This window comes from Hyperolius riggenbachi, chromosome 12, assembly GCF_040937935.1.
Source record: "Hyperolius riggenbachi isolate aHypRig1 chromosome 12, aHypRig1.pri, whole genome shotgun sequence".
Lineage (NCBI taxonomy): Eukaryota > Metazoa > Chordata > Amphibia > Anura > Hyperoliidae > Hyperolius > Hyperolius riggenbachi.
Window position 1 is genome coordinate 150,139,123 of NC_090657.1, and position 22,776 is coordinate 150,161,898.

The window sequence follows — 22,776 nt, forward strand, 5'->3', positions numbered from 1 at the left end:
AGATAGATCCCTATCTGATCGAATCTGATCAGAGAGGGATCGTATGGCTACCTTTACTGCAAACAGATTGTGAACCGATTTCAGCCTGAAACCGATCACAATCTGTTGTGGTGGTGCTGCCGCCGCTCCCCCCGCCCGCATACATTACCTGCTCCGCTGGTGCGACTGCCCCCGGTCACCGCTCTTCTTCTCTGTCTCCGCTCTGGTCTCCGGCATGCTTCCCTTCTTCCTGTCTGGGGGAAGTTTAAACAGTAGAGCGCCCTCTACTGTTTAAACTTCCTGCCGGGACAGGAAGAAGGGAAGCATGCCGGAGACCAGAGCAGACCAGAGCGGAGACGGAGAAGAACGGAGACCCGGGAGTGGCGCCGGCGGAGCAGGTAATGTATGCGGCTCTATTGCGTCGGTCGTCGGGCACTCGAACGCCGCTAGCGATGCGCTCTTTACACGGGCGATCGACGGTTATTTTCCGCACGGCGCGATCGACGGGATCGGATGGAATGGATCGAAATTCGGCGTGTAGCGTGAACGATTGGCAGCAGATTCGATCCCAGTGATCGAATCTGCTGTCAAAACGGGCGCAAATCGGGCCAGTGTCTGGCCACCTTAAGACTTAGTTGGAGAGCTTAATAGCTTTTTTGCATGGAGATAACAACTGGAGTTTCTCAACTCTTCCTGTACTGGAAACAATTAGACTGATGTATCTGATCTTAATGGTTTTTTTCTTAGCTGTGCTACACATACAAATCATAATATCATCATTTTTTTTCGCTTCAGTGTCTCTTTAATCAAGTATAAGCAAACCTGATGTGTGACAGAAAGGACCTTTGTGTTACGTAATATTTTCATACTTGAATGTGGAGCATTACCCAAGCTTTGCTTTGCCTCCACAATTTATCTTTGCAAATACAGAGGCGCCAGTAGAGTGTAAAATATACTAAAAACAGCTTAAAAATGGGGGTTAAAGGTGTACTTACCTCCCCGCAGATGACATGATAATAATTTATTGTAAAAAACATATAACGTTTATTTATTTAGAAAAAAATCTGCAACGCAATTCGCCCGCTTCCTCAGGCAAAGTACAATAAGGAGCAGCTGAGTCAGTGCCAGGACTTGTATAGTGCCTCTGTTTGTTTTGCCTCCAGACTGGTTTACAAACGTCCTCATTCAGCGGCCATAGAGTGGCAAGGTGTCAGAGCCTACAACTAAAGAAAATGTATTCAGGTATATTTGCATCTTTTGAACAAGTAACTAACAGTTGTTTTCTGTTTTTCCTTGTGTTTTCATTTAGTGACTTATCCGAATCCAAGTCACGTGCACTGGATAATATTGGGAGAGTTTACGCACGAATTGGGAAATTCAAGGAAGCTGTTAAAGCGTATGTATATAATAAGAAGATACCTACTATGCAAACTTCAGGATACATGATTTCCAGAACTGGATCTGAAGTAACTGTTGTAATTTCAGGCCAGAAAATTGGTGCAGGAATGGATTATGCAATCTTTGTATCATTAATGAATCCATAGGAGCATATGTCTATCATTCATCTCATTCTCCTTTAGTTTATCTTTAGTGGTTCTTATGGCCCATTCCCATGAAATGGCAATATCGCACAAAATGACTGATAAATGATGGATTGTTCTAATATTGGCGAGTCTCAGCAGTTGTGTGCAGTCGATGCACCACGATTGATAAACATCTGACCTGTCCAATCTTTAGCGATGCCCAACACCCAAGCACTGAACAATGCCATTGTTCTTGCCGCTCACCCACTTTCCAGAAACCGCTACGTCGCCTGCGCTCGTCTTCCCACCGCCCCCTCCGTCATAGCAACATACGCATCGTCAGCCAGAGGCTGATAATGTGTATGCACAGCGTTGTAGCTGCTCTGTTGCCCGGCAGGGATCGGTATCCAATCCCTCGGCCGTCAGAGCTATTCAAGACATCAGTAGGTAAGCATGTAGCTTTACACTATGGGGCTTGTTTATAATCTAGAGACGATGGATTAGTGATTGCCATTTTATTGCTTTCTACATTTCACAGTCTGATCACTGTTTTTATAACAATAAATTGATAACATGTATAAAGGGGCAATCAGATTGTTTTCCCTGGCTGTGACCACTATATAGATGAGACAGTCCCCTATTTACAAACAATGGGATTTACAACGTTTCAGAGATTCAAACAAAAGTTGTCTTCATTTATTACATATTTTTGTTTATAAGTGTACTGTATAAACTGCCAAAAAACACAGTTTATACTATGGGCTTGATTCACTAACCGGCGCTAAGTCAGTTAATATGCCTTATCTGAGGTTAGTGTGCCTTATCCGAGTTAGTGTGCCTTATCTGAGTTAGTGTGCCTTATCTGAGGTTAGTGTGCCTTATCTGAGGTTAGTGTGCCTTATCTGAGGTTAGTGTGCCTTATCTGAGGTTAGTGTGCCTTATCTGAGGTTAGTGTGCCTTATCTGAGTTAGTGTGCCTTATCTGAGTTAGTGTGCCTTATCTGAGTTAGTGTGCCTTATCTGAGGTTAGTGTGCCTTATCTGAGGTTAGTGTGCCTTATCTGAGGTTAGTGTGCCTTATCTGAGGTTAGTGTGCCTTATCTGAGGTTAGTGTGCCTTATCCGAGGTTAGTGTGCCTTATCTGAGTTAGTGTGCCTTATCTGAGTTAGTGTGCCTTATCTGAGGTTAGTGTGCCTTATCTGAGGTTAGTGTGCCTTATCTGAGGTTAGTGTGCCTTATCTGAGGTTAGTGTGCCTTATCTGAGGTTAGTGTGCCTTATCTGAGTTAGTGTGCCTTATCTGAGTTAGTGTGCCTTATCTGAACTTAGTGCCCCTTAAGTAGCTTTGTGCACACTAAAAGATGCACAAAGCTACATCGCGCACTGCATGATAACATCGCACCCGCTATACTGTACATGATGCGACCTAAACGCCGCATCAGTGCACCTTTATCGTCGTATCCTATGCGACCTTATGGTCACATCATATACAGTATAGCGGGTGCGACATTATCGTCGCACCGCGCGCAAAGATCGGCGCATTACGCTGTGTGCGCGGTGCAGTGCACGATGTAGCTTTGTGCATCTTTTAGTGTGCACAAAGCTACTTAAGGGGCACTAACCTCAGATAAGGCACACTAACCTCAGATAAGGCACACTAACCTCAGATAAGGCACACTAACCTCAGATAAGGTTAGTGCTGTAGTTTGTGCCCACTAAGTGATAAGGCAAACTAACCGGCTTAGTGCCGGTTAGTAAATCAAGGCCCATATGTCCAAATCCAGAGTTGTCTGAAAGTAAATCATTTATCCACGTTTCACCGTGTTTAACTAGTGACTCAACTTACAAACAAATTCACCAGAACCTGCTTGTAAGTAGAGGATCATCTGTACTGCAATTATTCTAGTGTGGTATGTGTGAGCACAAACTGTACCCACTCATGTTCAATGAGGGTGCCATGGTAAAGAGAGTTAATTTACCTGTATGACCTCCTTTTGCTACATTACTCCACGCTGCACTCCATTCTCCTGAAACTTCATCCTTTACAGTAGATGTTCGGGCTGTGAAGCAGGAAGTGTCAGGAGAAGTAAGAACAGTAATTGAACCCTCTCTGCTGCACCCCCCTTCTTGAACACGAGTGACTACACTTTTGCATCTCGCAAGACAACCCGCTCATTCTTAGTAGTGACCTGCAGCTCCATTGGCTGGAATCCTACCTAATAATAGGCAAGTGTCCTTGCGTCTGTCCGTGTGTCAATGCTTTTTAGCACTGCGCATGTGCAGGGACAAGACGCAGAGACACTGCCGAGAGCCAAAGGAGGACGGGGCCAGAAGGGGCGGTCGTGTGTATGTGTGCACGCGGCAGGCATGCGCGGGTGTCATGCATGCGGCTGGCGCGCGTGCACGGCGGATTACTGACAGACCTAGCCCATTTTTAAATGGGCAAAGGTCACTAGTGAAGTAATGAATTGACAGTCCAAACCATTATGTCTCACCAACAAAAAAGTATGTAGAAGTTCACAGCCAATTGGCTTTTACTGCCATCATGTATTACTAATTCTAAAAGTGTTGAACAAGATGACTGAAACCAACACCACTGTTCTTCATTGTAGCCAGTGGGCATCTGCTACAATGATAGCGGAAGATGCTATGTTGTGATCAGTAAAGTGGTCATCAGGCTGATTGTCACTTTATAAATGAGGAGACTGGCGGTCACATGCAAAGCAGTGATCCTGCATATAAATAGTGATTATTTAAGCTAATCATCCCTAATAATAATAGCATTATTTTAACCAATTTGGGACCTGCTTTCTCTGGCCCATTAAGGACCAGAGACTTTTTACCCCATAACAAGCAGTGATCACTGTGATTGGTTCACAGTGATCATGAGGTCAGTAGCCAATGAAATTGGCTCCTGACCCTCATAAGGAGCTCTGCTGTCAGCCTGAGCCATTTAGGGGTGCAGCATTGTGATATTGGCGCGAACAACACATGCTGTGTGTGTGAGTGAACGTGAAAGTTAAGATCTACGCCCTGGTAGGGTGTAGATTTCATCTAGCTCAGTCCGGAAGCAGTGTACAGAAATGCAATTTTTCTGGCAAATGCTCCTTCCTTCTTATAAATAGGCCTTCATGTATTAGATGTTACCATATTGGACAAAACTGTGATGATATAATATCCCGGTACAGATGGGAAGAAAAGATCCCCATGGCATCTTCAAACCTGGAGAAGACGTGGTTGTTTCATGAAATTGGCCGGTGCTATCTGGAGCTGGAATTGTTAGAAGAGGCAAGGGACTATGGGCTGAAATCTCAACAAGAAGCTGATGAAGCTGGAGATGTGGAATGGCAGCTTAACGCCAGTGTCCTTGTAGCACAGGCACAAGGTAACCCACCGTTACATAAACAGAAAAAATGGTAATTCAAGGAGAAAGAATGAAAGCAGATTCCATCAAAATTACAGTAGTTAAGATGTTTAAAATGTACCGGAACTCTGGATGTCTGCTTTTAAGTTAAGGGTATTTGTGTGTTTTACTTGTTATCCTCTAAACCATGAATGGCTTCATACCTTTACATTGTCTCTGTGATAGCCCATTCACCAGTTATCCACACTTCCTGCCTATAGACTTGCTGCCAGTCCACTGCAGACAGAAAGTGGGAATACCTGAAGAATAGCACTTCACTTCATTCAAAGTAAAATCATTCTCTTGAGGAAAACATAAATACCTTTACTTTGTCCCTGTGATGTACCAGCATTTGTATGTTCTCTCCAGCGAAGAAGGTTGTTTTTGGTGCATGGCGCTTAACGATAAGCTCTGAAACTAGGCACCCCATAGCAGTAAAGTAATACTGTGCGAGATACATAAGGGTAATTAGGGGCTCCAGCGGTTGCCAGACCCCAAATTGCATCTCCCTCCAAGTTGCAAAAACTCTGAGAGGGAATAGTATTCAACGCCGCCGAAGAGATTTGCAGCAGCAGGGTGAGTCGTCATTCGGCTCACCCTGTGCCTAAATCACTGGCGACGCCTAGAAACGTATGCCTCTGCTGAACCATACACCGCTTTATAAAAGAGATATTCATGTAATCATTTTCGACCACCAACACAAAAACTAGATATTAATGTCTGTTTTACGGCAGTTCCTAGATCTATACAGATTGTAACACACACACTCTTACTAAGTACTGTACTTTCAAGGAAATACCTTATTTCTATTTGAAAAAAAAATAATATTCTGTTTCCTAATTTTTAGTGAAACTAAAGGACTACCAGGACGCTATTAACAATTTTGAAAAAGCATTGGAAAAAGCAAGGATCGTGAACAACATGGAAGCAGAACAAGCCATCATTACTGTGAGTAACTGTACAATATTTAGTTTACATGTAAACTAATAATATCACTAGTACTGGGTACACTATGCATAATCTTACTTAATGGTGAGAGAGGACTGGGCCAGAAGACAAGGAGGCATTTGCTCCATGGGCCACCCTCTCCACTTCAGTTTGGGCCTCCTATGCTGTCCGCTCCTTCAGCTGGTGTGTGTAGCATCCCCTTTCCTGCACAGCTTGCTCTAGTCTCCCCTATTCTTATCATCCAATCATTGAGAGCAGCACAGGTAGGGGGCACAGATTAGAAGAAACCATGTGGGAAGATTGATGCTGCACGAACTGGCCAAGGAAGCAGAGATGGAGAACTGGGTGTCTTTGCGATTATTTAGCCCGCCTTCCAAAATAGAACACAACCAGCCCACAGTGACAGCCACCCCTTTCAGTCACACAGGAATAACAGGTGGTCTAATTTCCCCCAGTGTGACCACAACACAGGCAGCTATGTCGGCCAAGCAGTAGTGACAGGTAGTCCCGCAATCTCTGCCAACTCCAACACTTGCCCCTGCTTCCAGCCTGCCTGCAGTATTAAATGTAGCCCATCATGAGTGACTGGCAACTGTGCCAACACTAACCAGAGTACTCCTTCCAATCTGTCAGCAGTCACAGCAGCTCTCGTAACATACCATCAGTCATAGAAAGTCCATGTCAGGCACGTTATTGCCACTCATTTTTGTTAGACAGTTCATCAGGCAGTGGTAGGGCACCCTGGTCAGGGCCGTGCAGAGGGTCCTTAAGTGAGGGGGGTGCTCAAATTTAAAAAGGGGCCACACAGCGACCCACACCACGCGTTCCCCCCCCCCCCCCCCCCCCCCCCCGGCTGGGAAAACTCAATTGCTCCCATTCAAATTACGATGCGTTGGATCCCTAGCTGTAAACACCGACAACTGGATTAAGGTTGGAGAATAGAGGAGAGATTTGTGATTCAGCAAACTGGGACTGGATTCTGGTAAACATCTCTTGACTTCTGTCACCCATCAGGGCCCGATGCCCTTGGGTGACATCGTTGGCTGTACAGGCGCCTGTCAGCTGTGTAACATAACATCACGTGGTGGGTTGGGGAGCGCCGCAGTCAATGCGATTGGCCGTTGCAGGGGGTGAGTTGATCCGCCAAGCAGATCGCTTGTGGGTTGGGGGTGCTGTACACACGCCTGACTAGCGGCTAAGGCGGTCCTTATCGATCGCCTTAGTCAGGCATGTGTACGGGCCTTCAGAGAGTTTGTGTGATCAGCAGACCTGGACTGGATTCAGGTCCTGGACTGAATTCTGGTTGGAGAGTTTGTGTAATCAGCAAACATGGACTGGATTCAAATAAATATGTTGTAAAGAAGATGAGGCAACCATGCAAACAAAAACTATTGGATGCACACCATATTGTACAAACTAAACTAAATTGACTAATAGCAGGCAGTGGAGGGCTTGGTGCAGGCTGGTTACATTGAGCCACGTTTTTACCACCAGCCACCTATAGGCATATACCCACTCTGCTTATTAGTAGATCCGGCTTTAGTCCACTTATTTGTGAATGCCAGTTGTAGTTGTTGTTCATACAATTTAGTTTGGCTTTGTGAGAGTTTTTTAAGATGAATAATGTAACAAAAAACTACTTATTGATCACTTTTCATGAATTTCTGTAGGCCCTTGAAAATGCAAGAAGAGAAAGTGAAGAGCCACTGAATCCTGAGCATAGTGACAAGGAGGATTCCACTAAAGGTATGCATCGGAGTATAAAGCAAACCTGAGCCAAATTTTTGAGTCAAAAGAAATAATTGATGGTGATCCTATAACTTGGAAGCCCTTACAGGTATCTGTGTCTTGCAGGCCCCCCTCCCACCTTGTTCTCTGTTACAGCACCTATTCATCTGACAGTATGTATCTGATAATTTATGAATCTCTCATGCCCAGTAATGCATGTTACCTTATACAGAGCATGCATGACTTGTAACATTGTGCATGCCCAGTGGATATGCCCTTGTCCATGGCTACAGACACTTTCAACGGCATAGCTCCCAACAGGGCTGGTTATAGACTTTTTGCTGCCTGAGGCAAACTTGTGAGGATGCTCCCCCCCCCCCCCCCCCCCCATTTGAAATGATTGCCCAGCACCTGACAATTTGCACTGCATGTAATAGTTGCAGTGCAATCCCCACCCACCGACAACACTACACTAGAGTAGGCAGGTAGCCAGGTTTAGGTGCCCCCTATATAGCAAGCCAGGTATAGATGCCTCCAGTATAGGTTAGGAAGGTGGGTGCCCCCAGTATAGTTTGCCAGGTGGGTGCCCCCAGTATAGGTTAGCCAAGTAGGTTCCCCCAGTATAAGGTAGCCAGGTAGGTTTCCCCAGTATAGGTTAGGCAGGTAGGTTCCCCTAGTATAAGGTGGCAAGGTAGGTTCCCCCAGCATAGGTTAGCCAAGTAGGATTCCCCAGTATAAGGTAGCCAGGTAGGTTTCCCCAGTATAGGTTAGGCAGGTAGGTTCCCCTAGTATAAGGTAGCAAGGTAGGTTCCCCCAGCATAGGTTAGCCAAGTAGGTTTCCCCAGTATAAGGTAGGTTCCTCCAGTATAGGCTAGCCAGGTAGGTTCCCCGGTATAGGTTAGGCAGGTAGGTTCCCCCAGTATAAGGTAGCCAGGTATAAGCTAGCCAGGTAGGTTCTCCCAGTATAAGTTAGGCAGGTAGGTAGGTTCCCCCAGTATAGGTTAGGCAGGTAGGTTCCCCCAGTATAAGGTAGCCAGGTATAAGCTAGCCAGGTATGTTCTTCCAGTATAAGTTAGGCAGGTAGGTAGGTTTCCCCAGTATAAGTTAGGCAGATAGGTAGGTTCCCCCAGTTGCAGCTGAAGTTCCCTCCCTCCTTGGCTGCCGCTAGTTCACCTTCCTAAAACAAGCGGCGGCTGCCTCCTGGAGCAGGAAATTCTTGCTGGATCCTCCTGCTTCACAGACTTCAGATTGCGACCCTCAGGCAGCGCCGCACACAGTGAAGAGAGGACAGCGGCTCAGCAGCACCGCATATGCCGAAGGAAGTAATTACCTCCGGTATCCGCGCTGCTATGGTAACCGATCTCCTTCCTTCCTGCAGCGCTGCAGGTTACGGTGACCCTCAGCACTGCAGGAAGGAAGGAGAGTGGTTACCATAGCAATGCGTATACCGGAGATAATTACTTCTTTCAGCATATACGGCGCTGCTATGAACCTCTCTTCGCTGCCACGCTGCCTGCAGGTCGGTATCTAAAGTCTGTGAGGCAGGGGGACCCGGCAAGAATCTTCTGCTCCAGGATGCGGCCGCTGCTTGTTTAAGGAAGGTGAACTAGCTAACTAACGAGCGCGGGAGAGAATGGGAGTGCGCGGCGACAAGGGACGGGTATCCATGCCCCTGCGAGGAGTAGAGAGATTTTGCAGGGACGTAGATACTCGTCCTGGGGAGGGGAAGTGGTTAATGCTTCGTACACATACATAACTAAAGTTGGCTGTTTGGGCGATAACGACCGCCTCAGTCAATAGTCAGGTATGTGTACAGTAGCCCATGACCGCCACCCTGCAAGTGATCCACTCTGCAAGTGAACTTCCTCTTCCACTTCGTAACATCATGTACACACTGCTCTGTCGTCCCTCTGTCGACCCCCCCCTGCGCACACCGTCATAGCGCGTGGTCAATTATACAGATCACTCTTGCATATAACTCACTCAGGCACGGGATTACCGCTCTGAGCTGTGGATTTCCGTCCCGAGCCTGAGTCGGGATTACCGCTAAGGAGGTTAAGCCTTATGCACACGATAGATGAAATTCACATCTCGAAATCAGACGACTCGACCAGCAATCAGCACAGCGAATTGGTTTGGCCGATCGCTGTCCGAGAGCATTGTTATCCCCACTCACCCCATCCCCTGGGAGACGACACATTGGCCCTCCGCAATAGAACATATCGCTTTATTTGCGGGCAATGGCTAAAGTCAAAGTCAACACTTTTCAGAAGTTTTGCTGCTGATGAACTTTTAAACGAAAAAAAAATAATAGATGTAAAGTATACATATTTTCCTATAGCTCAATAATACTTGGTGGAATTCTCTTATAAAGTGAAATTCCCCGTTTGTATGTAACCCTATCCTCCCAGTGATGTTTAGCCTGGGCTGTTAAGCATTGCGTAATTCCCCTCCAAGAGCATTTTGGGAGACCAGGCATTATTTCTCCTGACTTTACAAAACACAGTAAACAAACATTCTGCAGAGATGCACATACCAGCAGTAAAGATGTTGCCTCCTGTAATACATTTCAGAATGTAAAACAGCATGAGGAAAGATTTTACATTGAGCAAACACGGACTTAATAATTTATAAAGTAATATTGTACAAAATCTGTAATTTTAATCACCATGTTATAATTTTAATCACTATGTTATAATTTTAATCACTATGTTATATTCAGTAAAGTTCCTCTTTAAAGGAAACCTAAGATGAAAAGTAAAAAAGAATTCATACATACCTGGGGCTTTCTCCAGCCCCCTTCAGAACGTTGGCTCCCTCACTGTCCTCTCGCGCCACTCCAATCCCCCATTGGACAGTGAGGTACGTCTAAGAAACTGCGATTCCCCCCTGGCTGGGTGCCCCGTTGTGCTCCTATGGCCATGAGTGTTCTACGTCTGCAGCTACCGGCGACTGGACTGCAAATGTGCCAACTTGTGGATTTACCGTGCTGCCTAGTGGAGGATCGAGACAGCTCGGGAGGATGGCGAGGGAGCCAAAGGCCTGAAGGGGGCAGTAGAAAGCCTCAGGTACATATGATTGTTTTCCCCATCACAGGTATACTTTGAAGTAAAACTGAAGCGAACCTAAACCAAAGTTAGATACTCACCTATGTAAAGGGTGTGCTCTGGATCCCATAGAGCCTTCCAGGTCCTCTCTCCATGCCCTTGCTCCACTGCTGTCACTCCGTGAAGGTTATTTGACCAATTGGCTTCGGAAGTACTCAGGGACATGTCCCCAAGTGCTTTGAAAGACAAGTGGGTCGTAGTAGTACGGATGCCACACAAGCATCTGAGAAGCGCGGACATTCACTGGGGACAGCGGTGGAACGAGGACACAGAGCTAGGACTGGGAAGGCTCTATGGGATCCAGAGGCTTCCCTTTATATAGGCGAGTTGGTTGCCGCAATTAGATCAGGTGAGAAAACACACCCACACTTATTTTTCTATATACAACCTGGCTACTTTTAATTTAGCCTCATGTAATGGTGCCTTATTTTTGTCTTCCAGAGGAACATTTGTCAAGTGAAGAGGAGAATCGAGAGGAACAGAGCCCAGAGATCCCTACATGAATATGAGATATGGCAGTGGATGCACATATATTTCCTAGTGGGAATTGCAATGAAGGGCATCAGTACAAGAGACATTTTGAAGTGTTTTATCATTAAAGGGTAACTCCAGCCAGAACCAAATGATGGTTTGGTTAGGAGTGAGTGTGTGGTCATTATACATAACTTAGGGGAGGCCATCACATGAGCCATAAAACTGAATGGACTTCAACTTCAAAAGAGATCTAGAATTTGATTCACATAACAGTGGTAATATTACTGTGCATCCATATCTCCTTAAATTATATAACTTCCAGCAAAATGGGGAACCTTTGCCAAGGTCTATGGCTGAGGCGTTAATTGTTATAATTCCCAAGCAGAGTAAGGACTGAACGAGAGGCCCCTCTTACAGGCCAATATCCCTACTAAACATAGACTACAAGTTACTTGCTAAGGTATTCTCTATTGGGTTAAACAGGGTGTTGTTCTGGGGAAAGGCACAGACTATAGTATCCGTTGTCTCATGACGAATCTGACTATCCAACATCATAATAGTTATTCTAGGATGTCGGTATTACTCTCCATGGAGAAAGTTTTTTTTTTCTTAAACATCTTTATATTGACACAGCATGAAAGACATTATGGACATGCGGCATTCAGATTAACAAGTATTAATAATAATTATCAAAACCGAGTCATAAGCATTTTACAATTTAATATTATGTCTTCTACATAAAACAATACTTCCTTCACAGGGAACCGTTTGCTCAGTTCCAATATTCACAGAACTAAGGCACTAGCTGCCTGAAAAAGTCCCACAATGGTATAGGGTGACAGCCTTGGAGAAAGCTTTTGATACTGTTGAGTGGCAGTATTTATGGGAAGTCCTCCAACGTTTTGCGTCTGGTTCCAAATTTCTCGGGTGGGTGCCTTATACCACCACCGTATGGCATGGGTTAAAACTGGAAAATGTGCCCCTTTTGTGTTGGAGAGCATAACAAGACAATGCTGTCCTCATCCCCCTCCCTGTTTGCATTAGCGATAGAGCAGTACTAATTAGGATCAATCCACAAATTAAGTAGGGGAGGTTCACAAAAAGTTTTCCCTTTATATGCAGACGACCTTCTCCTGTATTTGGAGGACCCTGGTCAATTCTCACTTTTTCTTCCTTCATGGAATAATAACTCCCTTGCTAATTTTCTATCTATACCAGACCCATCAATCCAGACAAATAGAATATTTTGTCTTAAAGATATTGTACAGGAGGATCAACTAATGACTTTTTACTAGCTTAAATCTACATTTAAGTTATCTAACAGGCACGTTTTCCGTTACCGGATGGTCACATTCTCGGTGGAAGCCATAGCAGTCCGGAAAGTTCTCCATAAAGCCTTATCCTCACTTTACAAAACAATTTTGCCACAAAGCTTAGCCAAAATGGAGGCCCTATTCCAGAAATGGCATCTTCCATATGGTATGACTGTGCCCGCAGCTATCAAACTACCGGTCGGAGGTGGGACAATGAATAAAAAAAAGTTTTACTAGGGCTGTGATACAGCTACAGTACATCCTAAACACGTTATTAGGAGTAGTTGATGATACATTAAAAGAAGACCCTAACCGAATCTTGATCAAAAACTTAGTCTATTATGCTAAAAAAAACATTATACTCAGATGGAATCGGGCACTGCCTCCTGTAGTGTCAGATTGGTTGGCCTATCATCAAAGGTGTCTACAACGACCACAAGGCAAATAAAAGATTTGAGAGGGTGGGGGGTGACTCTGGTGGGCACCCTAAAAATGTGCCTCCTTCACTGGTGTGCTCCTCTGGATGGGAAGGCAGGGTGTCCTGTCATTGCTGTTATCTGCAGTATAAGAACGGTGACAATGGTAAGCAGAAACCTGTCCTGTATATTGTATTACTCAAATCTGTTCGCAACAAACCAAAAATGTAAATGTGTATTGTGGGATACAAAGGCCAAACAGCTGTTTTGCTTAAAAATAATGCTTTTGGTGGTATGGGCAGGAAGGGAAAGACACCATGCTTTTCAATGCATGCCACAAATGTGCGCTAAGGCCTGGTGCACACCAAAAACCGCTAGCAGATCCGCAAAATGGTAGCAGATTTTGAAACGCTTTTTCTTATTTTTCTGTAGCGTTTCCCCTAGCATTTTGCGGTTCTGGGAAGCGTTTTTGGTGTAGTAGATTTCAGATATTGTTACAGTAAAGCTGTTACTGAACAGCTTCTGTAACAAAAACGCCTGCAAAACCGCTCTGAACTGGCGCTCTGGTGTGCACCACCCCATTGAAATACATTACCCTAGCGTATCCGCAGCCGCAAGTGGATCGCAAAACGCAGCCGAACCGCTCTGGTGTGCACTAGGCCAGAGAGTAGATCTATCTGACAAATCACAACAGGAGATGAAGTGGGTGCTTGTATTTAGAGAAAAAACTAAAAAAAATGTAAGGAAGTGCACTGTCACTTAAATATATTATCACTCTACCAGAGAATGAATGAAAAAAGATACACATGAGCACAAGCCAAATAACGTGCCCGTACATCCATCTGCAGTGGCCTGACATCTTCATGGAAATGTTAAAGATTGATGGTACAAACACAAGTATACAGCATGGATCGATTTCCTTTCAATTACAATCATGGAGATTAGAAGCTCTTGAGGGCCACATAAAATGGTGTGGGGGGCCTGCGGACCTTGGCCTCGATTCATCAAGACTTATCGAATCAATTACCGACAGCTTGGTAAAATGCCAAACTCGATAAGTTGATTTTAGGATTCATCAAAGTTATGTACAGCTGTTAGCGAGCATTCGGTAATCATTCGGTAATGATGTGATAAAACGGAAGAAAGTGCAATTCATGAAAATAAAAGTGGGCGTGGTTTAGCGGTAAATTTAGGATTAGTTATCTCCTTCACTGCTGTGTCATTATTCCTGTCAGATTATTGCTGACCGTTAAGATGGAGCCATTTGAAATGGTTATGTATCAGCTGAGAGTGATTCAAAGGCGCAGAAGGGCAAGATTAAGGTCTAGAACCATATCAATTTGCAAGAGAATCGATTTATTTGCTATACCAGGACATCTGCATTTCTCTTGAATCATCTTGTAAGAGAACACAGGCAGTGCCAGGGTTAACTAAATTGCTAGCTGCACTACATTTTTTCAGAAAAAGCTCCTCAGGCCGTAGTTGGCGAAATTGTGGGATTGTCCCAAGCCACTTCCAGAATCCTGGTCCAAGTGTTAAGCCCTATTCGGAATGTTGCTAGTGGTGTTCAAAGGACTGCCTTTTTACCCACAATTCCACGGGAATCTTATGACCTTGTGTTAAATTACCACCGTAAAATGGAAATATCGACACGTTACCGAATGGTTACATTGTTATTGATATTTTATCGAAGTCACACCGAATGCGGAAAAACCTTGATGAATACAACTAGAAATCGATAAACTTCAAATTCTGTAATTTAACGAACTGGATAAAGTTATCGCAGAGACAATGATGAATCGAGGCCCTTGTGTTTGACACCTGTGGTCTAGATGGATGGAGGCTCAGGAAATTGATATGGACTGAATACAGGTTGGATGATCATTATACTAGGTGGGTTGTGGGGTACTATTAGTTTGGATAACAATGGGTGAGGGATCCTTTTCTGCTTCTCTTCATGTCGGGATGGGTTGGTGGCTGTTGCCATAATGTTCTTGTTGTGTGTTATGTGATGTAGCATCGGCCTGTTGGCAGGTGCTGCCATAATATTCAAATGCCTAATAAACTTAATTATTACTCTTACTAGGGTAAAACTGCAATATTACCTTTACTAATGTAAAACTGCAATATTACCCTTACTAATGTATGTTCCACTATTGCACAGACTGGGGATTCGTGGAGAGAAGAGTCAAATAAGTACAATTTATGAACCCAATAAATAACCTTAAAGCATGTTTCAAGTATGCACCATGCCAACAAAGTTTAGTATAAAGTAATACAAAGAACTGTCATTCTTTGTATTACTTTATATCCTTACCCTTACTTATATCAGTTAGTACCGCAAGTTATACTATTAGCGTGACTCTCAGTACTCCAGTAGTGTGACTGTTGCTACGAGCATTACTGCTAGTTATACATGTTAATGTAGTAACGGTTGCACTACTCAAGTACCGCTAGTTGCGCTAATAGCGTAACTCACGTTACTTACTGACATAAGTAAGGGTAATATTGTCATGTGCTGTGTGTGCATGGTAATATTACCGCTGTTATGTGAATCAACCCTGTAGTCTACCCTTGGTGGTGTAACTGTCATACCCACGTTCCTCTCCACCCGTCAGGTGGGACTGGATGGTGTTCTGAGTGGACATAAATAAAATATTTACAACCTTTATTTCTAAAACAAGTGATGGTTGCTTCATTTGTAACAACTCCAAGCACAAATACAAATATTTTTAAAGGCTTAAATTGAGTACGATCTGTGTGCCACACACCACTTTTACATTGCTATATGACGTACATTAGAGTTGCCAGTGGAAACTTTCCGTCAAATTGGGGCTTTCACTGCACTGTAAATCAGTCACAATCTGAGAAGTAACTACAAACCATGCCCCTCCCCCCCTGCAAAAATGTCATGGTGACCCACGATATACCGAACCACCCCTTATCCCCTGTAATCAAGTAGGGCCAATCCCCCTTCCCCCACATGCAGCCACTATTCCCCTCCTCCCAATAATGCATAAGAAGTGTTGCCATCTTACCCCCCTCCCTTACCCATAACATGTGTAGCCAACATAATTCCTTGCCCACCCACACTCAACCCCAAAACAAGGGTAGGGTGTATAAACATCCCCCCCTAGCAATGTGCACAGTATAGCACATCACGTTCCACTTTCCACACTGGTGGCGTGTCTGGTGGTTCCCTTTCCCCCTTACAAAAGGTCCTAGTAGTCTCCCACCATTTTCACGGACAGTATTCCCTGGTGGTCTAGTAGGCCCCAAATTTCCATATAGCTTTCCTGATTGTCTAGTGAGTTACCCCCTCCCCCTTCCTTATAGTAATCACTGGTAATATAGCGGTCCCCCTTTCCCCTCACTGTATTCCCTGGTGGTCTACTGGCTTCCCACCCATCCCTAAAATAGGGATTCTAAGGATGGGTGGGAGCCACTAGACTACCAGGGCCTACTGTAAGGGGGACCACTAGACCACCAGGGAAGTAATATAGGGATGGGTAGGAGCCCCTATACCACCAGAGAATACAGTTTTTCATTCAGCCCCAATCACAAGATATGTATAGAAACACCTTAGGGAGTAAATGAAATGGGGTTATCTGAACTACAATCTTAGGATCTCATGAACATTTTTTTTCACATCATTCTTTACTGCATTTGATCCAGGTGTACTGTCTTTTTGAGAATGGAAATGCACTTTACGGGTGTAAGAAATCCATAATCCAGAGTGTGCTTCAAGATAAGTGTGTGCAGGCAGGCGCACCTCTAGATGCCTTCTAGCTACTTAAAGGACATCCAAGGTGAACATAAACTGAGGTGAAAAACAATTTTACCTATCCTCCTCCTCCTAAAAAACTTTTTAAGTTATTCCACAGTTTTATTTTATATTTAACCAGTTCAGCCTTCAGTCGTTTTCACTTTATGCATCCGAGCAATGTTCACCTCCCATTCATTAGCCTATAACTTTATCACTACTTATCACAATGAACTGATCTATATCTTGTTTTTTCCGCCACCAATTAGGCTTTCTTTGGGGGGTACATTTTGCTAAGAGCTACCTTACTGTAAATGCATTTTAACAGTAAGAATAAGAAAAAAAATGAAAAAATTCATTATTTGTCAGTTTTTGGCCATTATAGTTTTAAAATAAAACATGCCTCCATAATTAAAACCCACGAATTGTATTTGCCTATATGTCACGGTTATTTCACCGTTTAAATTATGTCCCTATCACAATGTATCGCGACAATATTTTATTTGGAAATAAAAGAGCATTTTTTCCGTTTTGCATCCATCACTATTTACAAGCTTATAAAAAAAAATAGAGAGAAATATTTCATCTTTACATAGATATTTAAAAAGTTTAGACCCTTAGGTAAATATTTGTGTGTTGTTTTTTTTTTATAGTAATGTTTTTTTTTTTTTTTATTAAACATTTTATGTGGGCATTTTTGGGAGGGTGGGATATAAATAGTGTTTTATTTGGGGAAATATTTGTGTATTGTAATGTTTTTTTACTTTTACTTGTAGTTTTACTTTTTGGCCACAAGATGGCAATCTTGAGTTTGTTTACATGACGTCACTCTAAGCGTACAATGTATGCTTAGAGGGACAGAGCTTCAGAAAAAGCGTAGCTTCTGAGAGAAGCTGTCGCTTTTTCAGCGGGAGAGAGGAATCAGTGATCGGGCACCATAGCCCGATACATTGATTCCTGGGCTACCGAATCCACGGCCGGGAGTGCACGTGCATGCGCGCGATCGGCCGCGGGAGCACGCGGACGCGCACGTGGCCTCCTGGACGTAGGTACTACGTCCTGGAGGCATAAATGGTTAAATCTACTTTTAAAGTTTTCACTGTTTTATTGTTTTTGCTCAATGACACATTCATTGACGTATGCCAGAGCTAATATCTATGATCTATTGACCCTTTTTATAAACTAAACTAATTAAATAGACTATTGTATCTATCGTCCTTCTTCTAAAAAGGACGTTTTTAGATATCCCACAGTTTTATTTTATATTTAAATACAGTTTTTAAGTCTTTACTGTTTCTGCTCAATGACACCTTCATTGAAGTATGCCGGAGCTCAAATCTATGAATGTTTGACCTTTTTCTCTCTTTCCTGCACTCAGAAGTCATTTACTGACAGGAAAGTGTTTTATGGCTGTAATTACTTATCAGTGAGGGTTATGCTATAGTCTGACCCAGTCCGACCCGGATAGAAACTGTCACTTGCATACCTGGTGTTTAACTTTTTCAGGCAAAGAAAGAAAAAAAGGAACACAGCCTAGTTATTTGTGTGCTTGGCACTGTACATACACACGTTGTCTCATCATGTCACCTCGTATGTCCTTTAAGTTCTTTCAGCTGAATGAGACCCTCCAAAAAATAGAGGATTTGATGAAAAACTAGCCTTTGAATCCTCACAACAGAAACTGCATATCTAAATCTCCAACAGTTCCAGTAATCTGAGCAGATATAATACAAAGTGCAGCTGTGATCTCAAGCCCCATCTACACGATATGATTCTTTGTGCGATTCGATTACGATTCTATTTACAATCCGATTAAATCTGACATGTCCGACCGGGATTCGATTTAATTCGATTTGCCATTGTTTTGCAATGGCAAATCGAATTTAGTCGAATCCCGATCGGACATATCGGATTTAATCGGATCGTAAATAGGGAGCTCAGTCTGGGCAGGAGAAGGTTACTAGCCATTGATTTCAGAGGCAGAGGGGAGGAGGAGAGGGGACTGAATTTATGCTGAATACACACCATGCGTTTCCGCGTCGAATGCGTCCGTCGATACGCGTTGATTCGATTATTTCCGAGAATTTCCGAACGCATTTCGATGATTTTTAGGTCGATTGCCATGTAAAGTATGGCAAATCGACCTAACAATCCATCGAAACGTGAATCGGACATGTCGGAAATAATCGAATTGATGCGTATCGACGGACGCAACGAACGTGGAAACGCATGGTGTGTATCCAGCATTACACACAGACAAGCTGATAGCATCTCCAGCCCTCAGCCTGTGACAATGTGACAAACAGAACATGGCTGCCCTCATTGTATCACAGGAATAAATAATCATAAACTTTTGAAGCTAGATATGCTGTGTAAACCATCTAAACTTTAGATAAGATATATAGACAAGTTACTTGTTATAGTTCGTTTTTCATCTCAGATCCGCTTTAAACTGAAAACATAAATAAGAGACTCATTCCTGTTACGAATGTTATTTTCACTTCAGCTCCACACTTCAGCAGATGCCTCACTTTTACTTAAAGCTGATAAACAAAGAGAAAGCCCGAGTGTGTCCTCTTCCACATGGCACACGGCACCTGCATTGCTCTCTGTTGCAGTGCTGCTGACATTCAGTGACAGTGGACAACAATGCTTGCTGCAGTATATTATCAATGCTGCAAAGCGCCATATGTTGGGGTCTCCGACAGAGAAGTCTATGCAACCCTGACTTCCTTGTTGCTGCACACTATGGGCTCGATTCACAAAGCTGTAATAAATGCTATCACAGCCGTGATATGAGCTTTGTCCGCGTTTTCACGCATAAAGGTTTGCACATGCAAAATTGTCGCGATCGCATGCTAACACGACTTTTAGCACGCGTTAACCTTCGTGTAAAACTCACGGGAAAACTCGGGTAAAGCTCATATCACGGCTGTGATAGCATTTATCACAGCTTTGTGAATCCAGCCCTATATGTGTTGCAGACTATAAAATTAATGCTAACCAGTTTGGCAATAATAGGAACCAAATCTAAACATCACAAACAGAACTCATAGGATTTTGAGCAGAGCAGATTGTCCGAATGATGGTGCTATTATTGAAGAAAAATTACCCACAGATGTACTTGGCTAGTGCTGGCATGCTTTCATCCTTACTTGGTAGCAAGCTGCTCCTGTGTGGACAGATCACAGACAAATCATTCCAGCCACCAGCCTGTCTCGTGACTCTACAAGCAAGGGGAGGGGGAAGAGGAAGGAGGTAGAGAAACACTGTGTGTGTAATTTCTTATCTTAGTAGCTAAGCATTCCTGGAGACTAGAGCTTGTAATTTACATACAGGAAGTTTTGAATCAGGATTATTATCTTGATTCAAACTTCCTGTCCATAAAATACAAGCTCTAGCTTATTGGCTAATTTAAAAGAAAAACAGTAAGCATTCTGCTTGTAAGCCTTCTTCAGACTCTATTCCTGTTGACTGACAATGTTAGAGCGTACAATCAGCAGAAGGTAGAGATATCTCTTTGCAAAAATAAATGTCATCCAGATACATTAACCACTTCATGACCATAGGCTTACACCCCCCTAGTGACCAGGCTCAGGGCTGCTCAAATCCGGATCCGGGAGTAACCCGGATAGTTGCTATCCGGATATCTCCCAGTAAACCTGTGCGGGCTGGGGGGGGGGGTGTCAAGCTTACCTGTCTGACGTCTTCGTCTGTCCCTGGCGCCTCCCACAATGCGCTCCACGCGCGTCACGTGACTACAAACACTTCCTCCTTCAACCCGGGAGGAGGAAGTGTTTGTAGTCACGTGACGCGCGTGGTGCGCATCGTAGGTGGCACCAGGGACGGACGAAGAAGACGTCAGACAGGTAAGCTTGACCCCCCCGCCCAGGTTTACTGGGAGATATCCGGATAGCAACTATCCGGGTCTCTCCCAGATCCGGATTTGAGCAGCCCTAACCACGCTATTTTCTACAATTATGTGCTCTGCAGCTTTAATGGCTCACTGCAGCGCCATACCACGCAGCACACAAATGAATCCCTCCCCCCTTTTCTGCCCACCAGCAGAGGTTTCTGTTGGTGGGCTCTGATCCCTCATGCCCTGTTTATTTTTTATTTATATATATTTTTTTAAATAAATTTCCCTGTTTTTTTATTTATTCATCCCCCCCCCGCCCCCCCCCCCCCCCTCCCTCTGCCATCCAATGACAGCAATCGGCTGTCATAGTCATCAGCCAAGTGACATTGCTGTCCGCAGTACAGCACTGCCATAGATCGTAGCGCTGTACAATGTAAATAGCCGTCTAACAGTCTCGGAGCTCCGTCATTCAAGCGGAGATGCGCGATCTCCTGTAAAACCCCGCCCCAGGACTTGATGCTTTCAGCGTTAGGCGGTCCTGGGGTCACAGTGATTCCCAGGCGGGGCCAGTGCCCCAGTGTAGCACCGCCCGCAACTACAGCTGCAACATCTCCAATGTATCAAATACAGCCATAATTCTCCACAATACAGCATATAGAGTGCAGCCTCAGAATATCTAGTGCAGCCATAATTCACCCTGTATATATAATGCCCCTCAATATATCTAGTGTAGCCATCATTCACCCATTATAATGTATCTATGATGCACCTCAGTATTTCTAGTGTAGCCATGGCGCTTCTCAGACGATCGAGTGTAACCATATTGCTGGTCAGTATTTTTATTCTCTATTTATTACTTGACATTTATCCTATTGTTTATATTATAATATGTCCTTGTCAACACTTTGTAACAGAACATGCTATCTGGTTTTCCCCCTTACTTCACACGCCCCAGATTGCTTAAAGTGTACCAGAGATGAGATCATTAAAAGATTTGCTACTTACCCAGGCCTTCCTCCAGCCCCATAAGCACCACCGCGTCCCACACCGTCCTCCCGACTGCTTCCGTTCTTCTGCTAGCGGTCCTGGTAACTGGCTCAGTCCCGCCAGTTGGTCTCTTTTGTGCATACGCGGCCCTTCTACGCATGCGCAGAAGAGCCTGACTGGCGCGGCTGAGCCAGTTACCGGGACTGCTAGCAGAAGAACGGAGGCACCCGGGAGGACGGTGTGGGAGGCGGTGGTGCTTATGCGGCTGGAGGAAGCCCTGGGTACAGTGGGATGCGAAAGTTTGGGCAACCTTGTTAATTGTCATGATTTTCCTGTATAAATTGTTGGTTGTTACGATAAAAAATGTCAGTTAAATATATCATATAGGAGACACACACAATGATATTTGAGAAGTGAAATTAAGTTTATTGGATTTACAGAAAGTGTGCAATAATTGTTTAAACAAAATTAGGCAGGTGCATAAATTTGGGCACCACAAAAAAGAAATGAAATTAATATTTACTAATAGTAGATCCTCCTTTTACAGAAATTACAGACTCTAAATGATTCCTGTAGGTTCCAATGAGGGTCTGGATTCTGGTTCCTCTTTACAAAACATCTCTAATTCATTCAGGTTTGATTGCTTCCGAGCATGGACAGCTGTCTTTAACTTACACCACAGATTTTCAATTATATATTCAGGTCTGGGGACTGAGATGGCCATTCCAGAACTTTGTACTTGTCCCTCTGCATAAATGCCTTAGTGGATTTTGAGCAGTGTTTAGGGTCGGTGACTTGTTGAAAGATCCAGTCTTGGCGCAGCTTCAGCTTTTTCACTGATTCCTGGACATTGGTCTCCAGAATCTGCTGATACTGAGTGGAATTAATGCATCCCTCAACTCTGACAAGATTCCCAGTCCCTGCACTGGCTACACAGCCCCACAGCATGATGGAACCACCACCATATTTTACTGTAGGTAGCAGGTGTTTCTCTTGGAATGCTGTGTTCTTTTTCCTCCATGCATAACCATGGGCGTCCGCAGAAAATTTTCCAGGGGGAGGGGGCAAAAAGGGGGGAGGAAAAAGTGGGGCGGCTGAAAATCTGGGGTGGTGTTACGCGTGGCAAAAAATGGGGCTACGGCCAAAAAATGGGTGTGGTCATGAACCAGAATGTGGGTGTGGTCGTGGGTGGAGACAAGTTTACATGAACTAAGCAATGTACTGGGCACATATACCTCTGGCTACATATACTGGGCACATATACCTCTGGCTACATATAC

General features: G+C 44.1%; 1 protein-coding gene across 1 annotated transcript in view; it reads left to right on the forward strand.

Annotated features, from left to right (window-relative positions):
* ODAD4 (outer dynein arm docking complex subunit 4) overlaps positions 1-11,307 on the forward strand; it is a 42,111-nt gene extending 30,804 nt beyond the window's left edge. Inside the window, exons 8-12 of the mRNA XM_068262004.1 lie at positions 1,289-1,375; positions 4,687-4,883; positions 5,749-5,849; positions 7,520-7,595; positions 11,126-11,307. Of these exons, the coding sequence (XP_068118105.1) occupies positions 1,289-1,375; positions 4,687-4,883; positions 5,749-5,849; positions 7,520-7,595; positions 11,126-11,187 (523 nt within the window). The 3' untranslated portion in view covers positions 11,188-11,307. The remainder of the gene's footprint in view (positions 1-1,288; positions 1,376-4,686; positions 4,884-5,748; positions 5,850-7,519; positions 7,596-11,125) is intronic.
* Positions 11,308-22,776: the final 11,469 nt, after the last annotated feature.